This window comes from Haemorhous mexicanus, chromosome 3 (assembly GCF_027477595.1).
Source record: "Haemorhous mexicanus isolate bHaeMex1 chromosome 3, bHaeMex1.pri, whole genome shotgun sequence".
NCBI classification, from domain to species: Eukaryota; Metazoa; Chordata; class Aves; order Passeriformes; family Fringillidae; genus Haemorhous; species Haemorhous mexicanus.
Genome location: NC_082343.1, coordinates 20695328 through 20710469, shown reverse-complemented (window position 1 = coordinate 20710469; position 15142 = coordinate 20695328). Strand labels below are relative to the sequence as shown.

Sequence of the window (15142 nt, the reverse complement as noted above, 5' to 3'; positions counted from 1 at the left end):
TACCCATGCTGAACATAAAAATTACTCTGCAGCATACTCCTTCCAGCAAAAGTAAATTCTAAAGTGCAAAGTCATTTTAAATGAGAAAAAGTATCAAAATGGTTTCAAGTAAATTAAAGTCTTCTGTTTTTTTCTGAGCAGAGTCTGTGAGAGAACAGAACCTAATCAGTGAGCACTTAGAGCAAGGGCCTATCCTAAGGAACAAAACAAAGCTCACACTTAACATGTACTTTCTTGGAAAACTTAAATAAGGCCAAATATTTACATTTCCATATTTATTTCACATTTAAGTCACAATGTGATACATTTATTTCATAAAGACCAGAAAAAAATAAAAAGAGACACAATTGCAACAGAATATGGTTTTTAAGTGTGTGGGATCACATTTTATTAACGCTGTGAAACACAATAAATTCCTTTTGGAGATGTTACATGTCAGCAGTGAACGACTTGTAAAACACCACAAGCATTAGAACTTAAGCATATGTTAGTTTAACAAAATTTGCAAGGTATTTCTATATTGCCTATAATCTTCTACAGTTATTAACATACTATTAATTAATTCAGGAGAGTCCTTTCAGTTAGTAAGGCTGGTTCTTAGAAGCCATGATTTCTATGGGCTACATCTCTCTGCTTCATTGGCTTTACAGCTCTGGTCCAGGAAAAGACTTATAACCCTGTTCTAGTTCTTACTCCATGCTTATTTCCTCCTGCCACCCCGTTAGGTAGAAGGCAAAACTGGCAGGGAAGGGAGCTCTAATTCCTCTAACAACAGAAAATTCCCAGAAACAATAAAATCATCTACTGGCTAGATGATTCAGACCCATTACCGTATGAAGAGTGAGTTTGGGGAGTTTTTAAAAATTTAATTAAATTTCATAAATCATAAATGCCATTTAATATCTTTAATATTCAATATAATGAATACGCTTCAAAGAAACCCAAGAAAACATTTTCCTCAGGTATAAATAACAAGTTATTACAGTATATTTGTTGTCATTTGAATTGTAACACACCACTTTTCCATTTATGTTTGTTCAAAGCTCCTACTCACAAGTTTCTATGAAGATTTCTGTTTCATCCTTTTTAAAAAAAATATTAGTCTTTTCCCTGAAGCCAGCCCTGTAGTGCCCTCTATTCAGGAAAAGATTAAGTTAGATTTTTCTTTGTTTTCTGACTGTAAAAAAAAGGATAAATCTTATGCCTGGACTGTTTCTCTTAAAAAAAAAAAAAAAACCAAAAAAAAAAAACCAACAACAAACAAAAACCAATATACAAAATCCTCCAAAGCTTGAGTACTGTTTTTGCAAAGTGTGATATTTTATTCTTTATTTTGTTCCTGGCATCAAGCTTTATTTGTTGGCACAAAGAAATTTTGTACCTCCAAGCTTGTAACTCAGAGGCAGGGAATGAATTTACAAGCTTTAAAAAAACTTGACATTGGCTTGTTCCCATAACTGTGAAGAAGAGTGTTTCCAAAGCCACACATCACTCATGTACCTTTGTTTAGTAACTCTTCACAAATAATAATCCTCAAAAAATTACATTGCTCATGAAAGATCATAAGACAAATTAAAAAATTGCAAATAGGCATAATTAAATGAGTGATTCTGTCCTATAATAATAATAACTAAATTTCCTTCGAGTTAATAAAATAAGTGAGCCATAATGGCTCAAATACCAAAATTGTTTTTGTGTACTGGAAGTCAAAGGAAAAGAAAGGTGTGGCTTAGCTACTAAACACCATCAATACTGACTTGTTCATTTTGGCACTACACTGCTGAGATTTTGTATTCTTCACTGGACAACTGACACTATAGAAAGTTTTAGATTTACTTTTCATTTCTTCCCACCATGCAATTTATTCATTTCCCCAACTATCAGATTTTTTTCCTTCTCTCACTTCTTGGCCTGACTGCAGAACACTTTCAGATATATTAAAAATACAGCTTCATACATTCTAGAGGGGCAAAATAACCAGTGCCCTAATATTTCATGGCCTAAATAAACAAGAATAGAGTAGTCACGACAGTAATTTGAACAGAAATACAAGCACAGCATCCTCCTCATACTACACACACACACACACACACTGATGTTTCATCTACTTAACCCACAGGCCATTCTGAAGGTAATAACGTGCTACCTCAAGAGGCTAGGGTTTCATTACATTTTTAAGAACTAGCAGGTGCGCCCCTATGGCTTGCCAAAATGCGTTGTGATGAACTGCAAAACTAATCCGTGCACTCGCCGCTCACCCCGGGTCGCATTGCACCTGGCCAGTGAAATGGCAACAGTGCAGTTTATGGCCGGCCATCCTCGTCCCACTGTCGCAGACCTCAAAGTGCTAAAGCAGGTGGCTAATCTGCACAGCACTAGTGGGGGAGAAAAAAATAAAAAAATACGACCTTGGACGAGTGTAGGTTACCTAAAAGTGCAGAAGTAAGCTCCTACTCCTTATACTCTTATGGCAGTTCAGTAGAGACTAGCGAAAGCATCAGGATAGCTGTGCCTAGACAGGGATTAAGTCGGACAAGTCGTCAAATGTCGGCGGGACCTTTGGCATGGGGCTCCTTGCAGGTCCTTCAGTCTGCGCAGCGGCTCGAAGGAGCCCCCAATGCCACCGCCTGCCCTCGGCTCTCCTGCAGCCACGCCGTGCCCTTGAAGGGCTGCTCCAGGGGAGCTGCAGCCCGACACCCCCCCGCAAACGTGTGCCAGGAAAATCCACAGACCCAGAGGTTCATGTCCAAAAAGGAGTCCTGCAACTTTATTCGAATAAAGGCAGGGAGTCCACTGGGGCACACGCCCGCAGGGCTTTCTCTCTCTCACGTGTGACACCTAAGGGGCGGATCGGTCCCTGTCACAGGGCACTGCTAAATACCGCGTCTGGAGCCACTCCGCGTTGCCTGTAAACAAGTTTTGCTAACCCAGCGCAGCGCCTGGAGTGCCAAGCTTCCTACCCGGGGCCAGGAGAGCCCGGGGTGCCTCAGCAGAGGCGCGGGGGGCGGAGACAGGGCGACGGCAGGCCCGGAAGCGGCAGGGCTGCTCCGGAGGAGGAGGAGGAGAGCGCTGGGCATGGCGGCGCCAGCAGCGCTGCAGCGGAGCGTGGTGTCCCCCGCGGGCAGGCACACCGCCTCCCTCATCTTCCTGCACGGCTCAGGTGCCTGCATTCCCTCCCTTCTCTCCCCGCTGCCCGTGGGGACGGGGCGCTCCGGGGAGCCGGTGAAGCGGGCAGGGTCGGCCCCTCCGGTGCTGCGAGAGGGGGGCGGCGGGGCGGGGTGGCCGCAGCGGCCGCCAGGACTGGGGAAGGGCTTTGAGGTTACCCTGTCCCCGCGGCTCTGCCCTCCTCGGGCCCGCAAGGTGGAGGCGGTGGGCGGCCAAACTGTGTGCGGGTGCCCGGAGAGGGTCCCACAGGGACGGCGCCGGCTCACACCAGACCGGCTTCCGTGAGAACACACGCGTTCCGGGAGATCACAGAACGGGTTCAGTTGGAAGGGGCACATCGGGATCATCACAGGCCAACTCCCGGCCCTGCACAGGACGCCCCGAGAGTCACACCGTGTGCCTCAGAGCATTGTCCAAAGGCTTCTTGGACTCTGTCGGGCTGCCTAGTGCTGTCACCACTGCCCTGGAGAGCCTGTTCCAGTGCCCAGTCACCCTCTGGGTGAAGAACCTTTTTCTGACACCCGACCTTACACTTCGTAGCGTTTCCTCTAGTCCTGTTACTCCCTAAATTGCCCTTCTCAGAGAGTAGCCACATTCGGAGGATGACTTTTCACAGTTAAATTGTCTCTTGCTGTTTTAGAATCGGCATGAGGGTACTGTTGGCACCCTTTAAAAGCCAGGGTTCATTTACCGGCTTCTGATTGTCCATGTCCACACTGGCTTCACGGCCATGCTTTGCAGAGAGGATTTACCTACATCAGTGACTGGTCTGAGAGCAGGAGGGGAGCACGTGTTTTGTTGGGTTTAATTCCTTAAAAGCTGTTTCTAATGAGCTAAATACCAACAAGGTACACGTGTAGCGGAAAAAAAAAAAAAAAAGAAAACCAGTAATCATAGGTCTTTACTAGATCAAGCAAGGCCTTGAGAATCAATAATCCTGAGCTGGCCATGTGCATATGGCAACATGCTTAACACTTTCCCTGTCTTTTGCTTCCTTTTACTTTTAGCTGGTGCTTCTGTTTAGTTTAACAAAGATGTGTGTCCTTACTAAATTAGTTTCATTTTTATAATCTAGTGTAATCATGTTTTTTAAAAATTCCGTGAGTAAAAGAATGAAAGTGAAAGAGTTTATGTGTTCAGCTCTCTTGTTAATGCTAATGCTTTAATGCTTGAGGAAATAATTTTCTGTAATGTTGGAGGAGTAAGGGAAGATTATGGTTAGAGGTTGATTCCACATGTGGTTAAAGTACTCTACAATTCTATTTTTTTAATATATATTATTTTGTTCATAATGTTTGTAATGGGGTGGTTTTATTTGGTTTCTAGCAGTTCCAGAATAGAATTTAAAACAGAAGTCGCCACAGTGCTGTTGCTGTGCACTGGCCTGTAAACCTGAGTTGTAAACTTTTGTACAGCACCTGGGATAGAAAGTGGTGGTCAAATGGCATGAATCCGTTTTTTACGTAATGCTTGCTCTAGACAAACTGTAACAAGTGCAGAATGCAAATGCAAAATGGTAGAGAAAAGTATTAGAACAACCCTGGTACTATACATCAGATTTAGTTAGAGGTTCCATTTGTAACTTAGCAGGGAAGGCAACTGGACATAGCAAGTATGTAATACATTTTTAGGCTGAGGATCACAACTTTGCAAGTTGTAACAAGCACAGGATCATAGGCTGGAAAAGACCTTTTAGAACATTGAGTCCAACCATTAACCAAACACTCCCAAGTCCACCACTAAACCATGTCCTTAGGTGCCACATCTACACATCTTTTGAATACCTCCAGAGATGGTGACTCAGTGACTTTCCTGGGCAGCCTGTTCCAGTGCTTGAAAGCCCTTTTGGTGAATAAATTTTTCCTAATGTCCAGCCTACATGTTACATGATAAATTTAAACTTTGCATAGAAAGAAAACTTGGAAATACAGCCTATATTTGAAAGGAAAGAAAGTCATGTTTTACTTAAGGAGGGAGAAGAATATAGCTGCCATCAGTTTTTTTAACTTTGTAAACTGACTCATAGCAGAATCACCCATCATTTGCTTTTTTTTTTTTTTGCTTTTTTAGTGTTCAGAACATATAATGCTGAAATTTCAAAAAAGCCTGAAAGATTACCATTTCAGGAGGTTTGTTGGCTTTTGTTTGATGTCAGTCTCCTCTTCTCCTCCCTCTCCTCCAAGTTCTGTTCCTAGCAAATCAAAATACATTATCTGAGCATACAAGTACTCACATTTGAGTAGCATTTGGACCCTAACAGTTCTTGACACAGAAGGTCATAGTTAAATTTTCTCTTACTGAGTTTTCTGTGACCTTTTCATGGACAAATTGTCTTCAATAACAGTAAATGTTTCTGAAGATCTTAGTGAAGTTTAAGAGGTGGGAATAAGTAATTGAATAATGATTTATCCTACATCATTAAGGAATTTGTAAAGACCTAAGTCCCAATTGTGTAAACATTTAGATAGTTGGTTGACTTACCTGAGGTTCATTCTGTGCAAGTATCTGCAAGGCCTAGACCTTAGCTTTCTAACTCAAAAAAAAAAAAAAAAAACCAAAAACAAACAAACAAAAAAAAAAGCAGTGTATAGGAAAAAAAAGTGTTAGTTCAAGCTCCCCTAAGATACATTGATTATAAGTGAGGCGACAAGAACTTTGAGGAAACTCTTGTGTGTCAGGAGTGTCTGAGAAGAATCAGAGGTGCTTTTGGACTTCAGATCACAGTACTTGTATAGGCAAAGTGCTTGCGGGTGTGTTCTGAAGTATCTAGTTAAGGAAGTAACTTTGATTTTACTGTTTAACTTAGCACAGGGTAAGATTAGTGTCAGTTTTGCAACCTTGTTTTTTATTTGTCATGTGGAGTATTTAGGTCAGAGAACAGTTCTAGTTATGCTAATTGTGCTTAACAGGAAGAAAATTGTTGGATTTGAATCCTTCTTGCCTTCTATTTTAATTTTGAAGATACATAATTATGTTTGTAAATAAAAACCATCTGAATTTTGTTAGAGTGCTTAAGAGCAGATTTTCTCCATTGGAGAATTACAACAATTTTAACAATGGATTGGTATATTCCTGTGGCATTGTTCACATGAGCCCATGTAATGTGCCAGTAAGCCTGGCTAAGGGCAGTGGTATTTTTTGGCTTGGCCATTTTATTGAAAAGAATGGGGCGAGTTCTAAAGTCAAACTAAACAACTTGAGCTAAAATAATAGAGAATTTTAGCATTTTGAGTTGATAATAAGTGGGAACCTCAACTTCAAGCAAGACTGAAGTCCTGTGGCATGAGTGGCAGTAGTGAAATTCCAGTTTGCTGAGCTGCAACTCAATTTTTTAGGTTGAACATCCTTCCTTCTGTAAAATATATTCCTTGATGGACCAATTTGCTTAAGCTTGAAGTATTGTATTACACTGAGGACTTATTTGTGCCTGCTCTTGACGGAGGTGGCAGTGAAATTATGGCTGAAGATACCAGTGGTGCAAAGACAAGCTGTAGACACTGTCTGGTGTATATATGTATATTTATTTAAAAGGAGCAAATGCAGAAGAATTCATTGTGTTTGTAGTACTTCAGTCTGCAGGGGTTTTGGCCATAGGCTGTGTTGGTAAGACTGGGAAAAAAACAGATTGGGAGTGGATCTCAACTAGTTTTCAAACAGAACTGTGTGGTTTAAGTTTCTTTAAGAGTCTGCTAGATATTTTAGCTGAACCTATCTCTACAAATTGCGTTTTCTCGTAAAGCCTGTGTGCAATGTTAGCATAATTAAATGTGAAGATCTTTTTTACTGGGTTCTGAAGTGGGTTAACATAAAATTCTCTAGTAAAAGTTACTAACTTTTCTAAGGAAAACAACATTTATTTTACCTCACTTTTTAGATTTTCATCAAGATTTTTGTTTATCACTTCAGAGCAACTATGGTAAACTGTAAGTAAGAGAGTAAGACACAAATAACCTTGTGTCTGCTTGGGAGATGCTTAAGTCATTGAATGTAGTAAGGTATTGATTAAACTTATGTTGTGGCATATCTTAAGTAGTTATTTTCTAGGAAGTTTTGAATCCATTGGAAAGGGGACTGAAGTTGTTCTAGAAAGCCCTGTTTTAGTATTTTAGTGTATTAACTTCATAATTTGAAATTAAGTCAATCTGAAGTATATTTGACATTGTATAATTTTCTTGCTAAATGCACAGAATAATTCTTGCACTCTTCTGTGTGATACAGGTGATACTGGCCAAGGAGCAAGAGCATGGATAAAACAAATTTTGAATCAAGACATGGCATTCCAACATATAAAAGTAATTTACCCCACGGCTCCTGCCAGGTACCATTTATTATATTGTAACCATAGGATTAAGTTCCTCTGTTCCAGTGCTATAAAATAGAGTACTGGATATTAGTACAAATTGTCTTAACAATTCTTTCTTCTTTCTCATGTATATCCTTTTAGACAAAACTGAAACTCAACCATGCATTGTTGTCCAGAAACTGTGATTTTAAGTGGTTAAGACTCTAAATGATTCCCAGAAGTCACAGCTTCTATTTGAAATTTGGGTATTGTCCTCATAGTCGCTTTCCATTTCCTTCATAAAGTAGAAGGTGATCCTGCAATGTGTGTTGTAGTGGCATTAGAGAGTCATGATCCAGATCACAACCGTACCCATAATAATTCCCACATATTAAAATTAAAAATATTATTTTTTTATTTAATGCCAGGTTTCAGTACTGAAGGGGGTCAGTCTTTTTGGCAAGTAGGATGTCAAAGATCCTCAGCTCCTGGAGAAAAGACTGGGAATTCAAAAATTCACATTACTTCTTGTTTGAATCCTGGCCCAAGTATTTCAAAGAGATTTGAGTTCAACATTTGCTGTGAGCTCAAGTCTTGTTATTAAATGACACTGTGTATTCAGTGGTAGATGGATATATATATAAAAATTTTTTCCTGCAGGAATTTGAAAGTTTGTGTGGTCAAACGAAAAGAGTAAAAGTTAGACACTTACCCTCATAGCTATCCAAAGGTAATATTAAATATGGAATATATAATTAATTACATATATTGTGTATGTAACATATATTAAATATATAATACTAAACTTCAAAAGTGTTTAATTTTTCTTAATACAACCTTTTTTAATGTGTCTGTGGCTCTAAATTAGGAAAACATTTCCTTGAAAGGTAATGGGATTGAGTTTCTTTCTGAATTTTTGCATAAGTGTGGATGAATGCTGAATGGAAAAGGAAATTGTGACATAGAATTTTGAGGTACAGAGGTTTCAAAGTCAGGAAAAAATTCTTGGAGGGTATAAACAAGTGAAAAAAAAAACCCTTTTCCTTGACCATGTATTTTTTATGGTCTACTTGGGCAGGAAAAGCAACTGAGAGATTGTGGTGAATGTACTCGCTGTTTTACAGAAAAATCAAGCCTGTGAGTGGAAGCTTTTGAAGCACTGTGTTCTGGGTTAGCAGGGAGTCAGTCCCATTTTCTGTAAATAATGTACTTGTTATTTCACTGATGACAGGCTGAAGTGATGCTAGAGTTATCAGTGGCACATCACACACACTTAGTGGCTCCGCTGCTTCCCTCCCAGCACAGCAGATACTGGGGAAATACAGGAGGAGCTGCTCCCCTGGAGAATGTTTTATTTCCCTTCTGTTATATGCAGTCAGAGCACCTCAGACCACATCTGCTGGGTCAGTGCTTGACTTTTCCATCCCTCTGCACTTCTGAGGTCCAGTCCTTTTCTTATTTGTTCTGGTTTCTTTGGGTAGCTACAGATGTAAACGATGTATGAATGATTAACCAGCAACATCTCCTGACTCAAATGAAGGAATTTGTTTTTGTCTTAGGACTTAGAATTTCAGTACTTTGCTAAACAGATGGGAAGATACTGTTGTTATTGAAATATGTAAATAAACAGCTTATTTCACTCTCTTTTTTCCTTTTTTTAAGTTGGGGTTATTCTTGTTCTTTTCTAGAGCAGGTAGAGTAATCATGAGCTGATTAAGTGGCATTTAGCAAAACAGAAAGTAGTATTGTTTTTCATTGTCAAAGCACTCTTGTGTATATCCCTCTTTGCTGATGAACAGCCCTAGCTGACACAGTAAAACAAAACAGATGCTCCTAAGCAGCTTGCTACTGTTTGCAGCAGTGCTGAAGTTGGTGATGATACATGTCATTGGTTGAAACCAAAATAACAAAGTGTTTACAGACCTATTTCATATTGTTTTAGTATTCAAGAACAAACCACATTTTGCTTTTTTGAAATGGTTTTGTAACAGTTGTCTTCCTTTCTTTCACAAAAAATAAAAGCAAGGCCTAGGACTTCCAAACTTGAATGGCTGACATTAAAGTAATTAAACTTGAGTATATATGTTGGTTTTATTTATGTGTATATTTATATGCATATATATTTTGATAAGAGTTCAAAATATTTCTGGCAGCAGGGAAGGAATTCAGCATCCTTGTTAATGAGACCTATAGCTGGGTGGTTATGGACATACAGATTGGCTGAGAAGATTCTGAAACCAGATTCTTTGCCCACAGAGGCTGAGGAATGTGCTGGCTGAAAGTCAAGCTGCTGAGAGAGAGCCTCTGTGGGTCTCTAACCTGCCACTGCACTGTCAGTGCAAAATATGCCTGCAGGTTCTCGTGCTGATGATGAAATCAAAGAAAAGCTGGAAGCTTGGCAACACCCTCCTAGGATTGGCTGATGTGCTCTTCTGGCAAAATAATGTTAATATGGCTGTACTTCATACTCTGAGCTCCTGTCTTTTCTGGGATAACTTTGCACATGCACAGTGAATGTTCACTGTTAAGGCAGCTATGCCAGTAGAAGCAGGTTTGATGGTGCAAGTGCAAAGCTGGGGGCTTTAGCAGGATAAACTGCAGGTCAGGAATACCTCCTCGCATTTTTGATGGAAATTAATAGATCCATAGATGTACATTCTTCATGTCTGTTCAACAGAGTTTTGAAAAGCTGTGGAATTCACATTTTTCAATACAACATTGAAATTTATTTTCTTTTTGTGAAGGATGGATTTGGGTTATACTTATGTTTTGTTTAGATTTTATCCCAGGTGTTGAAACATGCATATTTTTAATTTGTACAGAATCAGAGGTTTAGACATGTTTTGATTCAAGAGTCAATGTATTTGAAAATTATTTTGGAAAACATATAATTAGGAAGAATTCTGAAATATGTTTTTTGGCTTCACTAGCATTGATTTCGACAAACAATACAGAAGATTATGGGTAAAAGCAGTGGAATGTTACTGAACTACATTTTATAAAACTGTTTTTTACTCTTCTCTATAGGTCTCTGTAAAAAGTCACACTTATTTTTTTAAAAGTGATTTACTTCAATAATTTTTTGTGAAATTCAGAGTTTGTGCAGAGAACGATCTGATGTCCCCTGGACAGGTAGTGTTTATAGCATTTTGTCTCACTTATTCCCCATCACTTTGGAAAGTGCAATGAGTCTCATATTTGCTTGTTTCTTGAGCAAAAATAGCAGAATGTGGATAGTGAAATTTACAGTTATAAAAGACAAGTTTGCAAAAATACTAAGTGAATTGCATATGGCAAAAAGCATGCTTCAATAAAAATGGAAAAAATATGTGGATTCAAAGACTTGATGTGATGTATGAGAGTTCTGACACCTGAATTTGAATTAAGTTTGGAAATAAGGTGCATTTACCTGGGGTATAAAAATTTTGGTTTACAAATTAAAAGTTTTACACGTTGCTTGGAGGTTTAGATTTTTTTTTTTCTGTAATGTACTGGGATACTTAAAAATTAGTAGAGAGCAGTTTTAACTGTGTCTAGCTTTCTGTCAAGATTAGTGCTTCTGCACGTAGATTAAACTTTTTAAACAACAGAATTCTATTTTCTCTCCATTGTAATGCCTATATATATCTTTAAAAAAAAAAAAACAAGTTCAAATTGGAGCCCTAGTAGCTGATGCAATCCCTAAAGCCACGTCTACACTAATCGTTTTAAAGGAAAGGGTTTCCTTTTTCCCTTTTTATTTGGGTCAGGATGCCTACAACTTTAAATACTGTTTCAGCTGCTGCAATTGTGACTTAAACATTAGGTTTCTATTGAGCCTCTAAATCAGAACTGAATACCACCCAATTTAAACTTTTTTTTTTTTAATAGAAAGTGATAGTTTAAATTGGCATTGCAGGAGCTAACGTGGTAAATCTAAAACCATTTAGGCTCTGCTTGTTTTAATACATATACCTTGCCTTCTATAATTCCCTGAAAAAATCTAGGCCAAAGATTCTTTGTGTTGTCTTGCATTCCATTCTGACAGTCCTTCTCTTTTGCAAGTCAGAAAATCAACTATAAATACTACTTTGGCTATTTTATGGATCTTTTTGACATTTGCTCAACAAACCTTTCTGTGGGATGTAAGTTTCTGTGCAGAACTTGTTGTCTGGGGTGCGGGGGCCCCAGTTTATTCTAATTTCCATTATCATTATGTAGCTAAAAGGCTAAAGGACTAAAAGGCCCACTACTCCATCTTTTCTCCTAAAATTCACATCTTTGCTCAGCTCATGGGTGGAAATGAGCTTCATCTCACCATAGTCCCCATCTGGCTCTATCACAAAACCACCAGACAGTTTGGCACCACTCAGCTCCTCTGGCAGCCTCTGCCTGTGAGAGGCCTCGGATTGGAAAAGCAGCAGGGGTACTTTAGCTCGGACTTGAGATGGATTGGAGGGGAGCATGCACAGTGCCTATCATACTGTTTTTGGCTCAAGCAAATGTTATTAATCCTTGACTTTTGTAAGCCCTAACCTCATTCATAAATTTAACACAAAGGAGTCTTTTTTAAAGGTGGGAGCTTGAGGGAGAAATGGGAAAGGTTTGGGTTGGTATCACGGGGTAGTTCTTTCATCTCCTTTAAGTAGAAATTCAGTGTGTTCTGCATAATAATGCTTGAAGTATGCTTGGATGAACTTTGTCTTTTCCTTTTATTTCTACTCTGGAATTAGGTGAGGAAAACTGCATATATCTAATGCTTACATCAGATGCTAAATAGCACATGGGATGCACTAAACACTTGTCAGAGATAACTGTAGTCATGCTTGGGGAAAACACGATGGAAATAATCTTGGATTTCTAATACCTTTTACTGCACTGTGCTCTAAGGCATCCTTCATCTTGTTTTTCTTCTCTCAACCCTTTTCCGGTACAGAAGAATTGGAGACAGTCGTTTCTATATCACCCTTCCTTCAAGCAGTTGTGGATTTCTAAGTTATGTGCCATTCTGTGCTCTTGCTTTACAGTCTTTTCAAAGGTTTCTGTTCTTAGCTAGTGTCATTCATCCATCCTCAGTGTTGTTTGCCACCAGCTTGTGAAAAATGCCACTTTGAATCCCAGAGTGCCTTTCAGACCCCATAATGGAGAACTGATGCAGATTGGACCCTGGTTTGCCTCTTGCCACTTTCTTTCAGTGAATTTTTAAGGCAGCCACTATTGGTTGCTGAGGAACTGGCAATGTGTATTAAAGGTCTTTTATGGTCTTTTCAACCATAAAATTATTGCTGTTCTCTGATTAGTACCAATCCCCAAAATTTACACCACTCTCTCCAAAAAAAATCCCCCAAACAACAAAACCGACCCAGAAAAACCACAAAAACAAAGAAACAGAGACAAACTTAATTTCTCCCACTGACTTTTATGCCAGACTCTATTGCAGCTCCCTTTGTCTTGAATGAATAAGATTTGTCTCAAGTAACAAAAGCTGTCAGCATAGTATTTCTTCAGGTAACTGTTCTGTAGCGGCTCAGTCAGCTCTCATTTCAGACAATGTGCATCCAGAACAACTCTATCAAAAGCATTTACATGTGGTTGAGTGAACAGGCACAGCCTTTTCTGGAGAACAGCCAAAATTCTCCTCATGGAGATTACTCTTGCCTTCCCTTCCTTTTGGTAATTTTTTTTTTTTTTAAAGTATAGTTCTAAGTTAAAGCTGCTTGAATTTTGGACACATCATATGCTCTGTTACCATACCACAAAGCATCATTTTTAAGATATGCTGACCCTCAGTTTTAACACAAGATGTGCCTTGGACTAGAGTTTCTGATTTATACTTCTTATTTGACTAGCTGGATTCTCTGCTTTCCTCCCCATTTCTTTTAAAATTTGCTCTTTGCTTCAAGCAGACAGTGGGAATTAAAAAGCATATTTTGCACCTAAATTTTCTATTGAAGTGTAGTACTGAAATTCAGCAGTGACATTATGCTATGAGAGAATCTGAGATTAGGGAGTAATATCCTTTCATTGTAAAAACCTGCCATCAGCTTTAAGAGAGTCAAGACTTGCTTCTAGAACCACTCAATATTTTGGATTGGAAGGGACCTTTCAAGGTCATCTAGTTTAACCCCCCCAACAATGAGCAGGGACATCTTCAACTAGATTGTGTTGCTTGAAATCCCATCCAGCCTGTCCTAAAAATTTTCCACGGGTGGGGCATCTGCCACCTCTATTTAAACTTTGTTGGTGTTTCAGCATCCTTCTTATAAAAACCAGTCTTCCTTATATCTTGTCTTAATCCAACCAATTTAAATTGAAGTCATTCCCCGTTTTCCTATTGCAGCAGGTCCCACTAAAAGGTGTGTTCCCATCTTTCTTATAGGTCCCTTTAAGTACTGGAAGGCTTCAATAAGGTCTCCCTAGAGCTTTATCTCCTTCAGGCTGAACAAACCTAACTCTCTCAGCCTTGCTTTGTGGGAAGAGGTGATCTCATAATTTCTGTGGCCCTCCTCTGGACCTGCTCCAACAGGTCCATGTTTTTCCTGTACTAAGGATTCCAGGACTGGATGTAGTAATCCAGCTGGAGTCTCAGCAGAGCAATGTGGAACTACTGTGGTAGTGTGCCCTGTAAATTTTTTCAGAGGGGTGCACAGTCTTCCAAAAGACAACATTAGAATTTGAGAGGCCCTACCTCCTAACTGAGAGGAGATGGGTTTGGGAAGCAGGAAAAATTGAGGATTTCAGTAATTCTTTATCTTTCTTTGTCTTAATTTCAATCTTGAGGCCCAGCTTCACTATAAATTTCCAGTTCTGTCTGACATTTCGGGAAGTTCTGTCTAGAAGCCTGTAAGCCAGCACCAGAGGTCTGGGTTTATGTGTCTGCTAATGCAGGGTGATCATAGTGCTGAGCAGGAAGGCAGTGATACAATCATGCATCAGGAGAAAGAGTTGGGGGAAGAATACTTGCCATTTATCAATGTGCTGTCTCATTTAAAGCAGCTAGAACTGCTGGCTTGTCTTCTAACTTAAAATGTTGGATAGGGACAGTGATTTATTGGGTAATGAACGAAACCACCTGTTGTTTTATGTGAATCACTATGCTAATGGCATCATTTTGGAGATGGAATTTGCCGTGGTTTGAGATCTGAATTTGAACCTTGTGTAGCATCATTGGGTTGCTCTCCCCTTCTGTTAAGATAATTTCAGACTAGCTGGCACAATTCTAAACATGAGTAAGAACGTCTAGAGGATATATTTGTGCTTTAGAAAGGTGGAGATAGATGGTGTTGCTCCTACCTACTTTTCATCATGTTTTCTTCATTAAGATGGTGTTGCTCCTACCTACTTTTCATCATGTTTTCTTCATTACTACGGAACTCAGGTTAGCAGAAGCTAATCTATCTTGAGTTTTTAAAATCTGTAATGATATGTATTGCTTGGAAGCTTTGCAGTGAAATCAACAGTGAAAATTACTTTTGTCTGAGATGGAAAGGATGGTAAGTACCTACAAAGATATTACAGGATATATTTTCCTCTAAGACATTGAAGTGTTGTGTGGGATCTTCTTGAGACTGCACTCTCATGCAAGGCGTATTAATCTACAATGACACCCTTACAAATAGGAGCTATAAAGTTATCAGAAAACATGATTTAGAGTGATTTGGGGGTGTTGGGAAGCATTTTAAAGATTCTAATCCTCCTAATACCATTGTTTCTTAA

General features: G+C 39.2%; 1 protein-coding gene across 3 annotated transcripts in view; it reads left to right on the top strand.

The window, feature by feature from the left end:
• The first annotated feature begins 2966 nt into the window (after positions 1–2966).
• Positions 2967–15142, top strand: part of LYPLAL1 (lysophospholipase like 1) — a 48050-nt gene continuing 35874 nt past the window's right edge. Inside the window, exons 1-2 of one of the 3 annotated variants that reach the window (XM_059841010.1) lie at positions 2967–3160; positions 7384–7483. In XM_059841010.1, the coding sequence (XP_059696993.1) occupies positions 3076–3160; positions 7384–7483 (185 nt within the window). In that variant the 5' untranslated portion in view covers positions 2967–3075. The remainder of the gene's footprint in view (positions 3161–7383; positions 7484–15142) is intronic. The other 2 variants (XR_009485697.1, XM_059841008.1) reach the window with 2 other exon arrangements.